Source organism: Armigeres subalbatus, chromosome 2 (assembly GCF_024139115.2).
Source record: "Armigeres subalbatus isolate Guangzhou_Male chromosome 2, GZ_Asu_2, whole genome shotgun sequence".
In the NCBI taxonomy this organism is placed as follows: domain Eukaryota; kingdom Metazoa; phylum Arthropoda; class Insecta; order Diptera; family Culicidae; genus Armigeres; species Armigeres subalbatus.
The window spans coordinates 31,226,520-31,247,924 of record NC_085140.1 but is presented as its reverse complement, the minus strand read 5'-3'; the positions used below and the strand labels follow the sequence as shown (position 1 = coordinate 31,247,924).

Sequence of the window (21,405 nt, the reverse complement as noted above, 5' to 3'; positions counted from 1 at the left end):
AAATTTAAAAATAGAAGGAAAATGCTTCTTCGACATTTTCGGTCTTATTTGACATACGAAATGATATGATTCAAACGCACTAGCAAAACACCGCAGGGTACTTTACTCAACCTTTGACAGTTAATATATGGACCTGACGTTTTGGGCTGATGGTTCATTCCTTCTGATATGTTGCCTATGTATGTTGCTCAGCCCAAAACATGTCTTAAACATTCTCAAACACAAAAATTAAATTTTCACTGACTTAGACTATTATTAAAATTTATATCACATCGGTTCGTGTATTCTTGGCCGATTCACAATCGTTTGCAACCATAAACGATGTAGGGCTTTAGGACTCAATTGGACAAGAGTTCGAGGTAGAGTAACTGGCATATTTGATTATATCTTTGGAAAAACCAAATGATAAGGAGTTCTAATGATCGAACAAAACACATCTTAAGTGTCATATTTGAAATAAATCTGGCATGATTTTTGAAAGCGTCGTACAGTGACCGGCATTTATTTTTTAATGTCTTTTTCGTTACGCTCTTTTTTTGCTAATTTTTAGGCTAATTTCGCATTTGTGGCAATATTTTCATCTCAGCATGCTATAAACTTTGCTGAAAACTCCGATGTAAATGTTATTACGGCTTTGTAATAACCGAAAGAGAAAGTAAACAAACAGAGAGCCTCTCTTTTGGACATACAGCGTTTTCAAAAATCTGGTGAGAAATGTATAAATGTTGCGGAAAAAGGACAATAAATGACATAACTACACTGCCGTTCTACACATAATTGTCCCATGTTACCTTTGATGACAAAAATCAAACTCGAGTCAATTTGTCCCAGTAATTTCAGGATCGATTAGATCTTAAAATTTAACAAATATTTTTGGGATGTTATGAGCGTAGGCAGCACTTTTCCAGGACATAAAATGAATCACTACTTATTCAAACGGTTATCAGTCTCTATTATCATCAAACAACAGCTTCATTTTTTCAGTGGGACAAATTGACTCGAGTTTGAGATTTTTCATCAAAGGTTATATGGGATTATGGGACAATTATGCGTAGAACGGCAGTACAGTGATGGTATATTTGTACTTGTAATACAAACAAACATTATATAAAATATTCATTGATTATATTCAACAAAAGGATACACTTGGACCAACACCGAATATAAAACAATCAAAGGTGAATCTCACCGGAATCCCTAGGTTGTTTTTTTACAGAAAACTGCACTATTGAAACTATTCCATTCTTCATTACATAGCACATGGTGACCAGCGAACCGGGAAAACCGGGAGAACCGGGAAAAAACCGGGAATTGGAAATCACCGGGAAAATGTCGGGAAATATGCGGGAAATTTAATAACCACCGGGAAAATTTTCAAATCTGCATTTGTCTTTTTGTAAAACAGGCCTACCCAACCTTTTCAAGCCACGGGCCAATTTTCAGAATAGCCATTTGCTGGCGGGCCAGGAAATAATCGGTACATATTTTTTATACATTTTAAAAATACCCAAAGTAAGTTTTTTTTCAGAATGGGGCTTAGTTTTGCAGAATGGCTAATTTTTTTAAAAGAAAAACTAAGCACGATATTATCGTTTGATTTTTTTTTAATTGTGCTTATTTTCTTTTTCGTTTTACGTAACAGGTCATGGAATTGTTGGTTTTTTCCAATACTCGACGCATATTGATTTCACAATCGGTGATCAAATTTTGTAAGCAGATAATGAAGATTAACAATTACTTTTTACTGCTTTCATTCTTGATAAGAGTTGTTCATACATATATGTACGTCTGAAGAGAGAAAATATCTTACAAGAGATGTGCCTTTCTAAAATTTAGATTTGAGCTCGTTGTTGCATTGGAGGTCAATCATTTCCATTTGAAATATTTCAGGTACATTTTTCACATTAGTAAAAGGTGTTAAGGAACTGTGTTCTCAAAAATCAGCAAATATGTCTGAAAATGTCTGTCGAAAGGATTCGAGTTTAACAGCATATTTAACAGATTTGCATGAACTGTTTTCTATACATTGTACAAATGTTCTCAAAAAAATTGCGTTTATTATCAAATTGTTGAATGGTTTGAATAAATTCGATACAGAGAAGTTGTTAGAACATTTTTTAAAAATATTTTTCGATATTTTTCTGCAGAATCGCAATGTCTAAATAATTTGTCATGAGTTCATACTTACTAGAATAAAAAAAATCAAACTAATTAAGTAAAAAATAGTATTATTTAGCCAGCAAAAATCACTCTTCTACATTTAATTTTGCAGTTGCAGTATAATTGTTTATATGGAAATTCTTTTCTATTTTTAATATTTATGAATTCGTGGGTTTTGATTTTTTTCTAATACTTATATATTTGTTTGTACCGGGAAATTTTTCATAATACCGGGAGAAAACCGGGAAATAACCGGGAATTTGAATTTCAAAATTCACTGGCCACCGCACTTTCTTCAACAAAATTTTAAGACCTTTTATTTTGTTCCGTCCATCGAAATTATCGAAGAAGTAGCAAAATCACAAATGATGATTAGTATTGTACCGCGCATAAAAAATCTTCTACTCCGCTTATTTTTAATCGCAACGTCAAATAGGCGCCAGATTGCCGCCTAAGGATAACATACCTCCAAAAAAAAGCTACTTTGATATTTTTAAAAATTTTGTTGCCACGTGGTGGATTGCGGCAATGACTGCTATGACAGCACGTGCTAATTGTACTGCGGATAAATCTTACACATCAATGAGAGCCTTGAACATGATGGCATGGCACAATATTCACAACAATCACAACCGACGCATAAATCAGAGCCATCCATCAGCCAAAATAAACAAAAACCGCTGATGGAAAAATAAAATTCACGTGGATGAAAAATTTCGACATCCACCTTCGCGCACAGATTGCTACGATCTCAAATGACTTTTTGAATCTTGAAAATATTATAAAACTACGCATTGCATCAATTCGTAAAGGGCGTAACAGCCAAAATTTATTCTTTCCAGTACTTTGTCTATGCATATCCAGTTTTTCGCAAGCTGTAATGGCCGCCAGCTTGCCTGCGGGTTAGTCTCTGATTTGACGTTTGTGGAGGTCAACTGCACCCACCGTTCCAAGCATTTTGATCAATGGGGTGTATATAAAGGCTTGAATTTGCTTCATCAGCACCTTTTTATATACCACATTGATCAGAATTGACCTCCACAAACGTCAAATCAGAGACTAACCCGCAGGCAGGCTGGCGGCCATTACCGCTCGCGGAAAACTGGATGCTCTGTATGTAGATGAGGAATCAGAAAAAATAATTTTGGCTCTTACGCCCTTTTCAAATGTTAGTCTAGAACTGTTCATACGGACTCTATGCTGTTTCTTCCGACAGATGCCTAAAGGTACAGGTGAGTAATGCGCCAGAACTTTATGAACTGTAGCAGGAATTTTAACGATCCGTACAAACAAGGATAGGTTTGTATGTACTTTTGCAATAAACATCAATAAAATTGCCCAAAAGTTTAGGTTTAGAGAATGCTTTTCTGCATACATCTCTATTAGGACTGGTGCCAGCTCCACCCCACGTTGGGAACGAAAATAAGGAAACTGTCCTGATGTTTTCGTTATGCCAACCTGAAAGAATTCAATCAATGCTTCTTTAAAGACAGTATGTTAGTAAATCTTTTCTCGCACTCAATACTGAAATGTAATAACATATTATATACAGCAAATACAGCAAGACATCTGTGCCATCCTTTTCGATTCGCGTTAAAGCATCTAGAGGAAGTCAGAAGAAATTTAAAATTAACGTTTGAGAAAACACTTGTGCTCGGAAATTTGTAACGAGTAATATTTTAGCAAGCATGGCAAACAACGAACCAATGGCAGTGTCCAAGATATTCGAATTGAAAAAAAAAACATTAACGCTTCTTCAATATCAAGTCAGCTGAGTATTTCAAACTCCAAAATCAAAACACCAATTAAACGATCAACGGATTTGGTGTTCATTAGTCAAAAAATCTTCGTGGGACATCGAACTCCGAGCGAGACAATGACCCACGCAACGATTCCTCATAGCAGTGGTAGTGCAAATAATGCGTCCTTCATTATCCACATATGGTCAGAAGTGTACACGCGAACGATACGTTTTAATTGCTTCTCTGCTGGTGCTCATCAGATCGTTTGCGGCGACTTCGTCTATTTTAGGCAAGAAATTTCCCTAACAAAAACACTGACCTCCAGAGCGGTAACTTCAATCGCACTTGGTATGGGTTTCGTCTCTCGCGGAAAGATTCGGACTGCGCTGTTTCTTCTTTCTTGTTTATTGTTGTTATCACTGCAAAAGAACTCCGACAAAGGAACGGATTCTCCTAATCAACAAGACTCGCGACGGAACATTTCAAATTCCGAATAGGAAGAGCAAAACAAATAAACTTCTCTGTAGTGATTTTATTTGCTCAAAGTATATGCCGCTTGAACAAATATTATAGATTTGATTAAAAATTACAAACAGACTCCTTAAGAAATTTCAGGTTTTTATAGATATTAGTTTGAAACAATTGAAGTAAAAATACTTCAAAAGTGGTTCTTCATAGCATAGCGGTTCAATGCGCAGTTACAAAGCATGTCTAAACTAGGTTTGGTTTAGAATTTTTTTTTTGAACGCCTCAAATGTTAATTGGCTTAGAAATCTCACAGGTAATAACTATGGAAGTGCTTATCGAATACTGTGCTGCGGTGAGAGCTATGTTCCAGTTGTAGAATGCGATATGAAAACAAAAGAAGAAGATCCATTTAGATGTTTGTGCCCTGCAAATTAATATACCAGCTGCCACGCGTACTTTACTTGTCATCGTTTACCAATTGCATACATTTCGTATGTTTTCACCACACAAGATGCACAATTTCTCACTGTTTCCAATAGTGTTTCTTAATTTGTGAACATGAATATAGTACTCATCGAGATTCAAGTTACTAGTATTAGTTCTTAATAAACGCCACCCCAACATTCATTTGAGCAGCGGATGAACAATATGTCCATGGTTTAAACTTAAAGACGACGCTTTTGTCCTATTCAACGAACAAGGCTGATAAGTAGAGTATATAGAGTTCTTCATAAGTATCTAATCTACTTTACACAACCAAGAGTTGTGCAGCTTGCAGCTTTACGACGCCTACGGTGTTATTTGTTGTGATATGATTAACTTTCTGGTGTGGCGTCAAGATTGAATCCATTGTGCTATTTTTTCCCATCACGATTGAATCATCTTTGCGCTGATCATCTAAAGCTGACACATTGCCTTAAAAATGATTTATTCATCGTTTGCAAGTCAGCTGATTAATTTGCAGTTTTTTTTTCACGAAAACAAATCAGCCTGTTCAATTCCATTGCACCACAAACGCGAAACCAAGTAAAACACAGTCCGTGTCTGAGTTGCCTTTTATGGGTCCAAAGCGGGGCTCGAAAAGTTGCCAATCACCTTACTGCTCTATCTGCAACCACTCTTCTTAGTTTTACGGTTTTGCCCATTGAACGAAATGCGCTTCACTACGCTCAGACAGGATAGACTTTGGAACGTTTTACGTACCCACTTTTTTTTTGTTTTGTTTCTCGTTTGCTTAGTTACTATACGATTTAAATCAGTGAGTGGGGTGCCCAATCTTTGCTCTGAAATTACCATGTGACCTTTAGAAAATAATTGTACAAGGGTATTGGACGCAAAAGTAGAAGAGTGATTATTGAAAGAATTTTTGTAAAAAAAATTAACATGCATAGATGAATGTAATAATAATCGTTCCTTAGCCTTCCTCAGCAGGCTTTAGCAGCTTAGCGGTAAAACCCACGGCTACTTAGCAAACAGTGCTGAACGATGAGCCAATTCTTTCGATATTGACAATTAGAGTATTTATTATTATCGATACATCAAGACTCGATACTCATCAGTACACTGTTAGCATAATTACTTTATTTAAGGTATTTTATCCTCACTTCCTCTTTTCTTTATTGCTAGAAAATGATGAGCATAAGTACCCAACAAGTGCATTGAAGTGTGGGAGCCCAACGTTAAGTAATATCATATTTTATAAAGTTAAGTAAATACATATTTGTTACTCAATATAAAGTAAATTTTACTTGATCAGGAAAAAAACTGATTTTGGGTTCTCATTATGATCTCTTGCGCTGAATGAGAAGTATGTAATATCAGCTCCTTTTTTACCGAGTATTTTTAAACCTGGCCGAAGTGCATAGCAATCTTATTCATGCATCTAGGTTCATTACCATATGCCACCAGTCATGTAGGTAGCTTATGGAGGATTCACAAATTTATATTCTTATTGTGCCAATCGGATTATTGTCGAAAGTTGAAATATTATTAAAAGGGTCCAATGTTATCGCTACGCTACGAGACTGTTCGGCTCCTCCTCAGGCCCTACATTTTAGGGCTTTCGTCGATAACTTTTGCCTTTCCCTTCTAGTGCATTGTCACAAAAAACGCTCATAACATATTGTGCATATATTTAGTACAGGAAGCCCTGTAAACTAACACCGGTGACCCACTATTATGCAAAATTGCTAACTTTGTGTCAGGTTCCCATCGTGACTCACGTGTTATGTCGACCTGCGACATTGAGTGCTGCCCACCGCAGAACTTCACCTACATATCAAACGGTTTTGCAGTGTATGCATGTCGTTGACGGCGGTCAAACAAATAAACATAAACTTATTTGCTCGACATTTCCCTTTGCACTCCACAATGTCGGCCCAGCCAGTGGAGCATATTCAATTCAGCATTTGCTGCACCCATTGACCAACTGATCAGGTTTCCGCACCGCACCACTGAATAAATTTGAAAACTGAAAGGGATAGTAATGCTTCTTTGCTCTTTTCGTTTTAGCAAACACGGCTTATCAAATTTCAGTAAGCCACCCGATGCTAAACAAGGCCATTCACAGCTTTGACACCATTCAAGTAAACAAAATGCTTTTGCCGGTTTTATTTACACTGCGTCTTGGTCTATAAATTAAAATCGGTACCATCGGTCAGTTAATCTTCATTGTAGAACGCCGAATTGTAGATGAATTTGTCGCAGCTTTCGTTGGGTCGTAGATCCGTCGTCACCACGAAGCCGTCGCCGTCCACGCAGAAAAGATGCCCGTTCTGATCCTGGGCGTACTCGTAGTTTCCGTTGCCACCGCAGGCCAACGTGAAAGGGATGCCGGCCTCCTGATAGATGACCGTATCGCGAGCGCAGTCTGAAATGGCAATGAATTTATGTGCTCTTTTGCGTAGGATTGAAGGATGGATGTGCCGTTATAAATACTCACTACAGTTGACAGATGAAACTAGACTGGAGCGGACCTGGTAAGAGCCGATCTTTTTCCCGCTGCGCCATGTACAGTATACTCTATGGAAGTGATAAAACATTGTTTATAAAGTGACGTCAGTTATTCTTCTGTGGAGGTCCCATTTCTGCCACATGTTTATAACCAGTGATTTCATAATACAGGTAATCTTCGATATAACGTACCCCCGATATAACGTACACTCGATATAACGTCACTCGATATAACGTACATTTTTCCCCGTTATAACATACACTTTGGAAAATAATTTTAATTTTGGTAGTTATTACAAAATAATTTACTAAATTGTTATGATCATTCATGTAGGGATAGCATTATTGTATGGAGTCTAATTTTATCAGCTTCTTCTTCTTCTTCTTATTGGCATTACATCCCCACACTGGGACAGAGCCGCCTCGCAACTTAGTGTTCATTAAGCACTTCCACAGTTATTAACTGCGAGGTTTCTAAGCCAAGTTACCATTTTGCATTCGTATATCATGAGGCTAACACGATGATACTTTTATGTCTAGGGAAGTCGAGACAATTTCCAAACCGAAAATTGACGAAAAAAACCTACACTGGCAGCGGGAATCGAACCCACCATCCTCAGCATGGTCTTGCTTTACATCCGCGCATCTTACCGCACGGCTAAATTTTATCAGCTAGAGGCATTAATTACTGTTTTCCCCACTTTGCACTATCCTCAGGATTCTCCCGAGGTATTGGATGATATTGAGTTAATGAGGTTTTAGGCATGTCTAGTTGATATTAGTCCAAGTCAGAATTGATGACGGGTTGTCTTCAGGTCTAAGTCAGCTAATGTCGAGTGAAGTAATGGTATTGTCCAGGTAATGGTATCCAGGCTTGAAATGCGTACCAGATTATTTTAAAATTAATCCTAGAGGAAATTTCTGGAGAAGCTCCCAAAATAATTTCTAGTGAATTTTGTAGAGGAATTCCTGTAGGAAATTCTAAAATAGTTAAAAAAAAACCGAATTAGTTCTTAGAAGTTCCTCTGAATCTTCTTCAGAATTTCCAGAATTTCTTTAAACATTTCTCAGGAAATACCTTTAGAATGTTTTTCGGTAATACCAGCAGATAATGCTTCGGAGAATTCTTTTGATTTTTTAGGCATTCCTTTGGGAAATAGTTTGGAAATGCCGTTTGGAATTTCTTGGCATATCCCTTTAGGAAATCTTTTTCGTTGAAAATTCCATCAAAAATTCCTTCAAACATTTTGTTGAAAATTCCTTCAAGGAAGTATTAAAATTTCTGGAAGAATACATCCAACAAAATATCGGATAGAATTTTTGTATGATTTAATTTAGGAAAAGAATTCCCTAAGGAATCTCTGAAAAAAATATCAAAGGAATTTCCGATGAAAAAATCATAAAATTCTCCAGATTTTTATTCAGGAACTTCTCTAGAAATTCCATCTGAAATTTCGAATGAAATTGATAAAAATAACCGTGATATCAGCTTTTTTTTTTCAGAATATTGTTGGCGTATATAATTAAATATTTATGAAAATATTCAATTTGGCGAGTCACGTGCCCTAGTTTAAATCCACTAAAGACTGCGGATACTTAATTAATTCAACAAACGGTGTAACGAAAAGCAAGCCTTGTGTTTCCAGTGCCTCTTAGCCTCTTATTTCCTGTAATTTATATAGAAATAAAATGACGAATACAATTCTTCGGGTCATTTTCTTAGCAACGAACAAGTTTGTAGGAATTGTTCACAAGAAAAGCTGTTTCACACTGCTAGCTGAGCATTATATAAAAAAATGAAATTCGCCCATAAAGTACATGATAGTACAACATTTATGTAGTGTGAAATAAGGATGATAACTCATGCTTCGATATAACGTACAAACTTGAAATCGATATGTACGTTATATCGAAGTTTACCTGTATTATGTCTATTTTGATTGAACAAAAAGTGAATTTGCTCAATTCGTTGCTGATATTTTCTTATTCATATCATGGCTTTGGCAATTTGTTTTTCTATTACTAGGGTGGGTATACCAATTGTCGCCATACATAAGAACAACCATTTTAAAGAAATAAGTAAAAGGCATGTGGGTGGACTTTAATATATATCAAGCGAAAGGTTTTACTTCCTGTTCCTTAAAACAGCTGTGAAAACCACAATAAAATTTGTTATCATCCTCAAAATTGATTAATCAATAATAGGAACGCATGCACCAGTTGTGGCACTATTCTTAATTTTGGTTTCTTATTTTGCAAATCCCATTGTTTTCTTACGGGACTGGCCAAATAGGGACCACTAGTGCGACAACTGGTGCAAAGGACGTCAAAAATTAAGCAAAATCAATTTTTACAATTATGCTTTGCTTGTTTTGGAGGAAATCAAAGGTGTTATCGTATCATATGAATATGCTTTATCGATATGAATGATTTGATTGGCCATTTGGCATATAAAGCACTAGTGCGACAACTGGTGCTATAGCCACAACTGGTACATCCAGCCTAGTTGTTGTATACTAGTAAATGTAAGTCTATGTGTCTTCTGGTCGCAGACGATGATTCTTATGCTCGATTATGTGTTCATTGAAAACAAGCTGTTTTAGTCATTTACTCGAGTCAAATGTTAGACACTACCAGGGTTTGCAGAAATCGCTCACAATAGATAACGAACAACGAAAAAACACAATAGATAACGGACAAGCCATGAAAACAAAACTATCGCACTTGTATACAAGTTGGAAATAAACTGATTCGGATTGGCGGACCCCACCGAGGTAGTTCGCTTTGTTCTCCCTCATTATATGTTGAGGACTATATTTTTTTCCACACAGCAACAAGTTGGAATGCATCATCAGAACCGGTGCCCCCCGCAATTGGGGCTTATTAAAAGAAACTTATCATGTAGCCCCCCGAATCAGTTCATTATCATAACAGCAACCGAAAAACGTTTCTCACGGTATGGTACCTGGTACCTATCGAGAGTGTATACAGACATGATAAGTGAGATATTTTCTCATTCTCCTTTGGATTCAAACCCTGGACACTACAGATGGCCTTAGCTTAAAGCTATGTCCATTTAGAATCCGGAATAATAAAATCATCTGTATCTCGGTAACGCATTGACGAACAAATAAGGTTAATACATCAAAACAAGGGTAATCCACTGTACTTTAAGGAAAAAATATTGATGCAAATAATTTCTTCGTGTTTCTAGTGAAAATTTGCACCTTCTTCTTTATTCCTCTCATCAAAAGTTGCACACCTCCGGAGTCAACTTCCTTGGCACATTTGTTCCACATTTTGGTCATCTGAGTCGCGTCCCGAGCTGTTTTTCCACTTTTTCCACTTTTCTTAAGCTTCCGCTTCATTACTGCCCAAAATGTCTCGATGGGCCGGAGCTGTGGGCAGTTGCGTGGATTTATGTTTTATCGATGAAATCTTCGTTATTATCGCGGTACCACTGGATGACTTCCTGGCTGTAGTGGCAACTCGCCAAATCTGGCCCAGAGGCGCCTCGTCCATACGTTCTACCTGTTCATGGAACAGGTAACCATTTTTAGTTCAGAATTAGGAAACTAATGTCCTTACAATTCATTTCTAAGCAATTAACTATTAGGACATATAATTACCCAGTGAAATTTTTAAACAATGTTTCACGTAATATGATGGTTTAATATCTAACGAAACAAAATATTGCGTAGACAGATCAACTCAACGCCACATGCTTTGCGTACAGTTACAGTCGCATAGCACCTAAATATTGTGTTTTCCTCCGACGGATAACAGCACACCACATCACATAGAAAGCTAGAAAGTCGTACGATTCATGATAAAGAACCAACAGCAGCGCTGCCAGAAGTCAAATTTGCGCCATGACAAAAGTTTTAAAATAATTTCCTCCTTGGTATGTTCACTCGTTCACCGCGAGCGGAGAACCAGCGTGAGCGTTGCCAGTTTTTTTCGTTTCCTCACATCGACATTGTTGTTTCAAAAGGGCGAAAGTCGCAAACGTAAACATTGACTTCTTCTGCTGATATCAGGAAGATTAGAGACCTCTGGCGGTATTTTCCACTTCCGCTCGATAGAAGGCGCGGAGCGCCACCAGTTCCAAGTGGTTGTTAGCTGGGAGCGGTCCTAGTTATTGAGGAATTTGCAGGAAAAGGCATTGTTTACGTTTGCGACATTGGCCCTTATGAAACAACCGTGTCGACATCATCTTTCGAATGCGAAGTAGGCACGTTTGAATGCAAGTTCTGCTATGTTGCGCAGGAGTCCAACCCGTTCGACGCGCTGCGAGAACAATCAACGACGCGCCGTACCTTCGGCTAGACTCGGTCAGAGTGTCGGGCTATGCTTTGCCGTAAGGCGTATCGCGCACGCATTCGTTTATACTTCGATGATTTTGAACGGTTCGTTTTTCTTTTTTCTCCTAATGATTATGCATCAAACAGAATTCAGCATCAAGAACATTATTAAATTCTAGATTACTTTGAGAATCGGTCGTATGTGCAAAAGAGAGATTCTCTTTGATCACGCTCTCTTTCGCTAATTTATCGGCTAGTTTTGCATGTTTTGCTATACATTTCCACTTCAGCGTGACAGACAAAGCTATTGTCTTTGGATATCTGCCAGGAAATTCAAAGTAAACTTTTGTATAATTTCGTAATAATCGAAAGAGAATAGATCTGAAGAGAAACTCTCTTTTGCACATACGACCTATTTTCAAAGCACTCTAGAATTAATGTTTGAGTTTTCGAAAGAGACATCAAAATTTGATAATTATAATAAAATATTCTAAAATTTAACTATTTAATGTTTTTTTCCCCAAATAATCAAAATCAATCAACTTAGAGAAAAAGGCATAGTTTTCACAAAAACTTAATAACTCGAATACATTTCAATGGACTGGGGTCGCATCAAATGATGATATCAATAATGGTTAAAATATGTGAGAGTTTTAAATGCTAGATGCGATGGGTCCTGTGCTGTGCACCCGAATGGTGGAAATAGAAAGAGCCGATTTGAAAGATCTCTATTCTGAGCAATATCCAGTTATCGTCAACTGTTACCAAGTTAGATTTCAGACGACTCAGTTTTAAGTGCATCTTAATTTAAAACATTTTTGGAACAAAAGAGATTAATAAGCTGTTTATTGTTTTGTAAATCCTTTCTATTTAAATTGTTTTTGCCTTTCTCGTACAACAAAGTTGTACCGAAAGGCTATCATTTCAAATTAAAATCGAACTTTTTATAGAAGTCTCGGAGACTCATGATGTTATATACCAATCGACTCAGCTCGTCGAACTGAACAAATGTCTGTCTGTCCGTGTGTATGTGTGTGTGTGTGCACACGAAAACCGAAAAACATTAGCCAATTTTTCATATAGTAATTCTTAACCGATTTTCTCGCAACAAGTTGCATTCGACAGGGGACAAAGCCTTGTTGATCACTATTGAATTTGATAACGATCGACCATTGCGTTTAAAAGTTATTAAGAAAATGGAATCAAACTGTATAAGCGCCATATAAGGTTGGTGTCTTGGCTAAATGCGAGAAAGGCAGTATCACCACTCGGTGAATTAAGTTGGGTTTTTTTTTTGATCAGGGTGGCCACCGAACCGGGAAAACGGGAAAAGCGGGAAAAAGACGGGAAATTGAAGTCACGGGAAAAATAAGCGGGAAAACCGGGAGTTCAGAACATGAACCGGGAAATAATAAATTTTGGGCAACTTACATTCAAAATTCTTCAAAGGGTTCAATGAAGTTGATATAAAGGGAAAGATTTTCTCTTTAATTTTCATTATTCGCATTCTAACTGAGTTATTTGATATTAGCACATAATGTGTGAGGTATAAAAAATAAGTTGCTTCTAGATCATTTTGATTCCAATTTCGAGTAATCGGCTTTTTGACTGACTAGCGATATTTTGTACTTATGTGTACATTTGTTGTAGGATATCCTCAGTTATGGGGTTGAGGGATATCGTCTAGTATAGGACCTAAACGATTTGTGATTAATTATATCTGTTAAACAAAAACTTGGGCAAAAATATGAGTAATTTACCCCGGCTATATATAATAAATATTAGAAGATATAAAAGCATAGAATCGAATATTGAAATATGAATTTTTTCAAATGAATGTTTTTATCTTTCCGTTATTCTTCTAATGTCCAAGTTTGCCTTTGTATGAACATCTGTTTTTTGCATGTAATTTCCAACTGTACAGAATTCGAATAAAAATGAATATAGTAAATAATATATATTTTAATACATGTTCAAGGGTTGTTTGGAATTATATTTAAAAATTCTACAAATCATTGAAAATGGTAATTTTTAATATTTCATGAATATGTCTATAATATTCTAAAGAGGAAGCAATGCACTCTCCAATAGACGAGATCTATCCTAGCCACGTCCTTGTGAATGCTGAGGAGGGGGAAGGATGGCTAGTTGGACACCTACTTAAGAAAGATGCAGAGAACTCTACGACCTCTTATAGGTACCACGGGAGGTTTTGGAATTGTTAGTGTGGAAGGATTTAACAGTAGGAATCGTTTTGGTAGAACGTAAGACACCGAAATAACTATGATAGAAATACAAAGTAGGAAAGGGACGAGTCTGGAATTGAACCTACGACCACCTGCTTATAAGGCGAAGCGGGAACATTACTTCTAGAAATTAAAAAAGGAAAAATAGAATAAATTACGAATCGAATGTTTTGAATGCCTAAAATGTGTTTAAATCGAAGATTGTCTTCGGGTTAAATCTTTGTTCAAATTATTTAATTATTAATTTAAGTATAAAGGTAAAAAACTCTTACCCTGATTTTTTCAAGTTTAATTAAAACCGGAAAATTTGACAAAAATACCGGGAAAAGCGGAATAAACCGGAATTCGAAAATCGACTTTCAGTGGCCACCCTGATTGATCTTGATTATTCGTAAAAAAGCATTGACATCAATCTTTTAAAAACTCAAACATTCATTCAATATTGTTCTTGATGCTGAATTGTTTATGATGCATATTTATCAGGAGAAATACGAAAAACAAACCGTTCCCAATAATCCAAGTATGAACGAAAGCGTGGTGCGCCTTTCGGCAAAGCACAGCCCGACACTCCTACCGAGTCTAACCGAAGGTACACGTCGAACGGGTTGGAATCCTGCGCAACATAGCAGAAGATGCATCTAAACGTGCCTGCTCCGCATGCGAAAGAGGATGATGATAGGAAACGAAGAATGCTGGCAACGCTCACGCTGGTTCTCCACGCGCGTAGAACGAATGATCATACCAAGGAGGATTTTTTTTTCAAAACATTTGTCATGGCGCAAAACTTTAAATTTGACTTCTGGCAGCGCTGCTGTTGGTTCTATATTATGAATCGTACGACTGGCAAAAGCTTTCTATGTGATGTGGTGTTATTCGCCGGAGAAACACATATTTAGCTGCAATTGGACTGTACGCCAAGCATGTGGCGTTGAGTTGATCTGTCTACGCAATATTTTGTTTCGTTAGATATTAAACCATCATTGAAAATATTACGTGAAACTTTGTTTAAAAAATTTCACTGAGTAATTATTTGCCCTAATAATCAATTACTAAGAAACTGGTTGTAAGTACATTACGTTTTCTACTTCTGAACAAAAAATGGTTATCTGTTCCATGAACAGGTAGAACGTATGGACGTGGCGCGATTTTTGTGGTCGAACATTTTGCGGAATAACATTTGGCTATATGGCATTTGGCGGCTTGTACCCTTTTGCCTTTCTCGTACAACAAAGTTGTACCGAAAGGCTATCATTCCACTCCAAAATAGAATTTTTTATAGAAGTCTCGGAGAGCCATGAGTGGTATACTCGACTCAGCTCGTCGAGCTGAACAAATATCTGTCTGTCCGTGTGTATGTGTGTGTGTGCACGAAAACCGAAAAACATTAGCCACTTTTCATACAGTAATTCTTAACCGATTTTCTCGCAACAAGTTGCATTCGACAGAAGACAAAGCCTTGTTGATCACTATTGAATTTGATAACGATAGACCATTGCGTTTGAAAGTTATTAAGAAAATAGAATCGAAGTATATAAGCGACACATAAGGTTGGGGTCTTGGCTAAATGCGAGAAAGGCATTATCACCACTCGGTGAATTAAGTTGGGTTTTTTCATAGGATACGAAGGTGATGCCACATGACACTTGGCTTCAAATCACCTGCTCTTGTTCCTTCATAGTAGAACCCTAAGAAACTGTCAGATTGGACGCAAAGAATTTCGCTTCGTAATCGTAAATGACTTCATTAAAAACTCTCCTTAAAAATTATAAATTTCTCATAAGTCCGTTACAAATTTTTTATTAAAATTATTTCCTTCTGTTCTCCAAAAGGTCAGGGGGGATAATAAAAAAAAATTAAAATGACAGAATTTAACACGCCTCGGATTTGAAAATCCTCAAAAATATTCGATTTTTTGTTGTTGTTGCCCCCTCAAAATACTATTTTTGTATCGGCCTGAATAAATGAGAAATAATTTAAAAAAAAACAAATCAGGGTAGAAGCAATAAATAATTGTTTTTGCCTTTCTCGTACTACAAAGTTGTACCGAAAGGCTATCATTTCACTCGAATACGAACTTCTTATATAAGTCTCGGAGACCCACAGTGTCATATACTAATCGACTCAGCTCGACGAGCTGAGCACATGTCTGTCTGTCCGTGTGTATGTATGTGTGTATGTGTGTGCACAAAAGCTAATAAAAACATTAGACAACTTTTCATATAGTAATCTTTAACCGATTTTCTCGCAAGTTGCATTCGACAGAGGGCAAGTCCTAGTTGATCACTATTGAATTTAGTAACGATCGACCGTTGCGTTTAGAAGTTATCAAGAAAATGGTTAATCGAACTATATTAGCTCCATATAATGTTGGTGTCTTGGCTATGCGAGAATGCGAGAAAGGCAGTATCACTACTCGGTGAATTATGTTGGGTTTTTAATATTTGTAGCGACCTAAATAAATAAAAACAAATCAGGGTAGAAGCAATCAATTTTTTTGTCTTTATTAGCGAGACTTTCAGCCCAATGCTGGCTCGTCTCGTTAAATAAATATAAATACTGCCTAAATAATGTCTAATTTCCTTAAACAATAACAAATTCGTCACGAAACAAAACTATATTAACACTTTTAAAGTACTAATTGCAATTATAAGAGATAAATTAAAATAAAAAAAGAATATTATATAATTAAGATAAAAAAAAGAAAAAAATGAAAAAATGAAAATTTTCCGTTAAAATAAAAAAAAATCTTTGAATAAACTAATATGAATAATAAACAATAAACAAATTTTACATAAAATAAATATTTTTTTCCACAAAAAAAAGAAAAACTTCCGGAAAAAGTGAATAAAGAGCAAAAAATAAGAAAGTTTCCATGGGAAAATATAAAAAAGCAATCCAATTGAGCATTTTTCCATAGATAACTCCTTTAAAAGCGTTCATTGTTCATGAAAAAAAAAAATCAAAAAAATCAGCGCGGGCGGTCGCGCTGCAGCAAGGTACCCGGCAGAACGTGGAACGTTATAGACGGAAGCGTAGACAGCAGAATGTCCTTTTTCAGGAGAAGAAACGCCGCGCCGCCTGGAGTGCGAGGAGGTGCAACAGCTGTGCCGTTCACAAGAAACACGCAAGCTCTATCTATCAGAAGCTGTGGGCTTCGTGGCCGTGCGGTTAGCGACGTCAATCGTCTAGACCAGCGGTTCTCAACCTTTTTCTTGAGAGGTACCCCTTCAAACTTTTGCATTAATTGAGGTACCCCTCTCGGGTACTTCGGGTACGGGTAGGCTTCCAATCCTTGTGAAAAAATAATTCCAAGCCCTTTAAAGGGAGGCTTCCGAGCCTCTTGAAAGGAGGCTTCCGAGCCTCTTGAAAGGAGGCTTCCGAGCCTCTTGAAAGGAGACTACCGAGCCTCTTGAAAGGAGACTACCGAGCCTCTTGAAAGGAGGCTTCCGAGCCTCTTGAAAGCAGGCTTCCGAGCCTCTTGAAAGGAGGCTTCCCAGCCTCTTGAAAGGAGGCTTCCGAGCCTCTTGAAAGGAGGCTTCCGAGCCTCTTGAAAGGAGGCTTCCGAGCCTCTTGAAAGGAGGCTTCCAGGCCTCTTAAAAGGAGGCTTCCAGGCCTCTTGAAAGGAGGCTTCCGAGCCTCTTGAAAGGAGGCTTCCGAGCCTCTTGAAAGGAGGCTTCCGAGCCTCTTGAAAGGAGGCTTCCGAGTCTCTTGAAAGGAGGCTTCCGAGTCTCTTGAAAGGAGGCTTCCGAGCCTCTTGAAAGGAGGCTTCCGAGCCTCTTGAAAGGAGGCTTCCGAGCCTCTTGAAAGGAGGCTTCCGAGAAATGTAGAAAAATGCTTGTAGTCCTCTTGCAACGAACCGAGATTTAATGAAAAAAAAAAAAAACTTTCATGCCTCTCAAACGAATCATTACGGACCTTTACTGCCGCTAACCGCAAGTCGAGCACATCTGTATATGGGCCTCCATATACAGTGTGCTCGACTCGCGGTTAGCGGCAGTTTAGATCCTCGATTTTAGTTCAGAAGCATATTCTTAACATATTATTCATCCTTTTGTTTCGAATAGGTATGTAGATTGCATTAAAAAACCCACCTTAATTCACCGAGTAGTGATACTGCCTTTCTCGTATTTAGTCAAGACACCAATCATATATGGCGCATATATGGATAGGTTCGGTGTACCAATTTCTTTATAACTTTTAAACGCAACGGTCAATCGTTATCAAATTCAATAGTGATCAACTTGGCTTTGCCCTCTGTCGAATAAAACTTGTTGCTAGAAAATCGGTTAAGGATAACTATATGAAAAGTTGTCTAATGTTTTTCACATACCCATACACACAAACAGACAGACATGTGTTCAGTTCGGGCGTTCTACAGTCAAACCTCCATGAGTCGATATTGAAGGGACCATCGACTCATGGAAATATCGACATGTGGAATAGGAAATCTTTGGAAATCTGTTTTAAGGGACCATCACAGTAACCCAGAAAATATTTTTTAATATGGGATAATTTGCTTCCATGAGTCGATATCGAGTCATAGATCATCGACTCATGGAAGTTTGACTGTATAAAAAGTTCGTTCTTGGAGTGAAATGATAGCCTTTCGGTACAACTTTGTTGTATTCGAGAAAGGCAAAAATGAATTCGTTCATTCAACGTTTTTTCGTTTGATTTTTTGTTCTACAGAAAGAACTATATGATAGTAATACAAAGTAGGGGAGAAACGAGCCTGGAATTGAAGCCACGACCTCATGCAGAAGCGGTAGCCATTAGACCATCGAGCTCGCCTGACTTTGATTTATTGATCGCATTGCATATTATGTACACGACAAATTTTTGAAATAAGAAATACACAAATATTAAAACTTTATTAATAAGTTTCGATGAGAATTATCATAAGTCCGCCATTACGTATTTTTGTCCAAGGTACCCCCCCGGTCCAGCGAAAGTACCCCCAGGGGTACATGTACCCCAGGTTGAGAACCGCTGGTCTAGACGCATGCGCTGCGCAGTGTGGGTTCGATTCCCACCCCGGTAAGGAGAAAACTTTTCGTGATTGAAAAATTCTCCACTGGTCCACTGGGTGTTGTGTAAATGTCCTGTCCGTTGTCTCATGCTAGGTGTTAAGTGTTCAGTCTGTACGACCTCTGGTCGAAGACGGTGTTCCTGTCTTTTTCAACACATCTCGCAAAGGCTTCATGCCTCGAGCCGAAATGTGCAGCGATAAGGATGAGAGCATCTTGACGGACGAACATGTGGTGATCGAACGGTGGAAGCAGCCCTACGAGGAACATTTAAATGGCGCTGCGAGTACAGGCAGTGTAAGTCAAGGCAGCGAAGGAGATGACTACGTCAGTTCAGCGGACGATGGAAGCCAATCAGCAACCACCTTGAGGGAAGTTATGGATGTCATCTAATAGCTAAAGACTAATAAAGTAGCTGGTAAGGATGGTAACGAAGTTGAGCTCATCAAGATGGCCATTTGCCTGCACAAACTGATAGTCAGAATCTGGAAAACTGAAAATCTACCGGAGAAGTGGAAGGAAGGGGTTACATGCCCCATTTACAAGAAAGGCGACAAGCTGGAGTGTGAAAACTTTTGAGCGATCACCATCCTTAATGCCGACTACAAATTTATATCCCAGATCATCTTCCGAGGTCTGTCACTATTAGTGAATGAGTTCGTGGGAGTTATCAAGCCGGCTTCGTTGACGGCCGCTCAACAACGGACCAGATGTTTACCGTACGGCAAATACTTCAAAAATGCCGTGAATACCAGGTCCCAACGCACCATCTGTTCATTGATTTCAAGGCGGCATACGACACCGCGTAGAGCTATGGAAAATTATGGATGAGAACAGCTTCCCTGGGAAGCTTACCAGACTGATCAAAGCAACGGTGGATGGTGTGCAAAACTGTGTGAAGATTTCGGGCAAACACTCCAGTTCGTTCGAATCGCGCCGGGGACTAATGATGGACTTTCGTGCCTGTTGTTCAACATTGCGCTAGAAAGTGTCATGCGGAGAGCCGGGTGTAACAGCCGGGGTACGATTTTCAACAGATCTCAACAGATCCGAGCGAGGTGGGCAGACCAGGTGCAAAATGACTTGGACACATTCGAGGATGGAGAGATGCGGTCTCGAACCGTGTATTGTGGCGTCTGTTTAGATGTAAACTAAATAAATGAAAATGCCAATCTAAAGAAACACAACTCACAAGTTATTGAATCTACTAAGGATGTGTTGCACTCGAGATTTGTACGATGCATTACACCTCTTGAGATTTTTTTCTCCACCAAACTTCAACCAATAGGGTACCCCATATTATCAACTTACACTCCATTATCAATCATGTACGACCCATAACTTCCGTCATAATCGCACCGAACGTCGTTAAAGCTTACTCCGTTGGTGCCCCTCTGGGAAAACTTTTGCTGTATTTTCTTCTGCGCGAAAGCAGCACTTTCGCATTGTCGAAGGTATGAATCACCATGTAGAGAACTGTTATCTGCAAATGAAAAATCCTTAATAATTAGGGGATTCAGGTATCAGCGCTTTTGACTCACAACACGGCAGTAACCTCCACAAACTGTCATGTACGACTGTTGTTCCTACTAGCGGATCGCCGGTGCTTTCGTTCGCACACCAACAAACTCCCGAATCGCATTGGAGCTGTTCAAAGTTTCCGTTCGACATGCAATGGAGTGTTACCCCGGTTCTTCCTTCGGATTCGAGTTTTGCTCGACGTCGGCTACAAGCTGAATATTCACAATTTTCATTACCATCGCGACGAATCCCATCTCTACATACCGCAGGTCATTTTCGCCGCGTCCTTATACCAATCCCAGCCGAAAATTCGTCGCCCATCGTCACTGTAGCAAAAACACCTCCCGGACAGTCGGTCACCTCGACACTGCTTGCTAGCGTAGGTCCCATCCAGGTTGCACCGTGGATACCAACCGGCCCACTCCTCCTCGTCCTTCATGTGGATCGTGTGTAGGCAGGTCGCTGGCGGGCCGAGATTTGATTTATTATCCACTTTGACTTCAGTCACAACTCAAGCACCTGCAGTAGTACTTACATCGATCATAAATGCACTTGCGATCGACGCACTTGAGACCCGGAGCGCATCGCCGACTGGCCACGTTAACGTTGCAAACCTTCATGTAGCCCTGACCGCCGCGGCATCCCGGACAGCACCCGTTGAGCGATGCGCCGGAAATGAGCACCTCGCCCTGGGCACAATCCGATTGCCGTAGCGAGGAAATGCATCCGTACAGGCCGTCGCAACTGGGTGGTGCGATAGCGGCGGAACTCGATATGATGCCGATGGTGATTGACAGTACGAGTGACACTCGTGCATGCATTCTCAGTTTGTACCGCTCGGTGTGTTAATTTGACGGATTGAAGTTGGGAACTGGTTTGATTCATTGTTTGGGAGGTTCCAGTTCGATAAAATTCGATTGCGTTGAATTGAGATAAGACAAATTGTTCGGTTGATATCTTAAAGTGTTTTTCGATGTTGAACATT

General features: G+C 38.6%; 2 protein-coding genes across 7 annotated transcripts in view; one reads left to right on the top strand and one right to left on the bottom strand.

The window, feature by feature from the left end:
* LOC134218414 (neurabin-1) overlaps nucleotides 1-21,405 on the top strand; it is a 217,043-nt gene that overhangs the window by 87,977 nt on the left and 107,661 nt on the right. The window lies entirely within an intron of this gene.
* On the bottom strand, nucleotides 6,951-21,302 carry LOC134214201 (uncharacterized). Its single transcript, XM_062693614.1, has 6 exons — nucleotides 20,956-21,302; nucleotides 20,685-20,882; nucleotides 20,441-20,632; nucleotides 20,211-20,382; nucleotides 7,312-7,391; nucleotides 6,951-7,239 (listed from the first exon to the last, which is right to left on the bottom strand). Exons 1-6 carry the CDS (start codon nucleotides 21,239-21,241, stop codon nucleotides 7,031-7,033), a joined length of 1,137 nt encoding a protein of 378 aa, XP_062549598.1. The 5' UTR covers nucleotides 21,242-21,302; the 3' UTR covers nucleotides 6,951-7,030.

Bases quoted from the DNA above. Each gene is read 5' to 3' on its own strand.
- LOC134214201 (XM_062693614.1), bottom strand. From the start codon at position 21,241: ATGCATGCACGAGTGTCACTCGTACTGTCAATCACCATCGGCATCATA. The intron at 20,883-20,955 runs GTAAGTACTACT...TCGGCCCGCCAG, and splicing joins CAAGTGCATTTATGATCGAT to CGACCTGCCTACACACGATC. The intron at 7,392-20,210 runs GTAAGTTGATAA...TCACTTCCATAG, and splicing joins TACATGATTGATAATGGAGT to AGTATACTGTACATGGCGCA.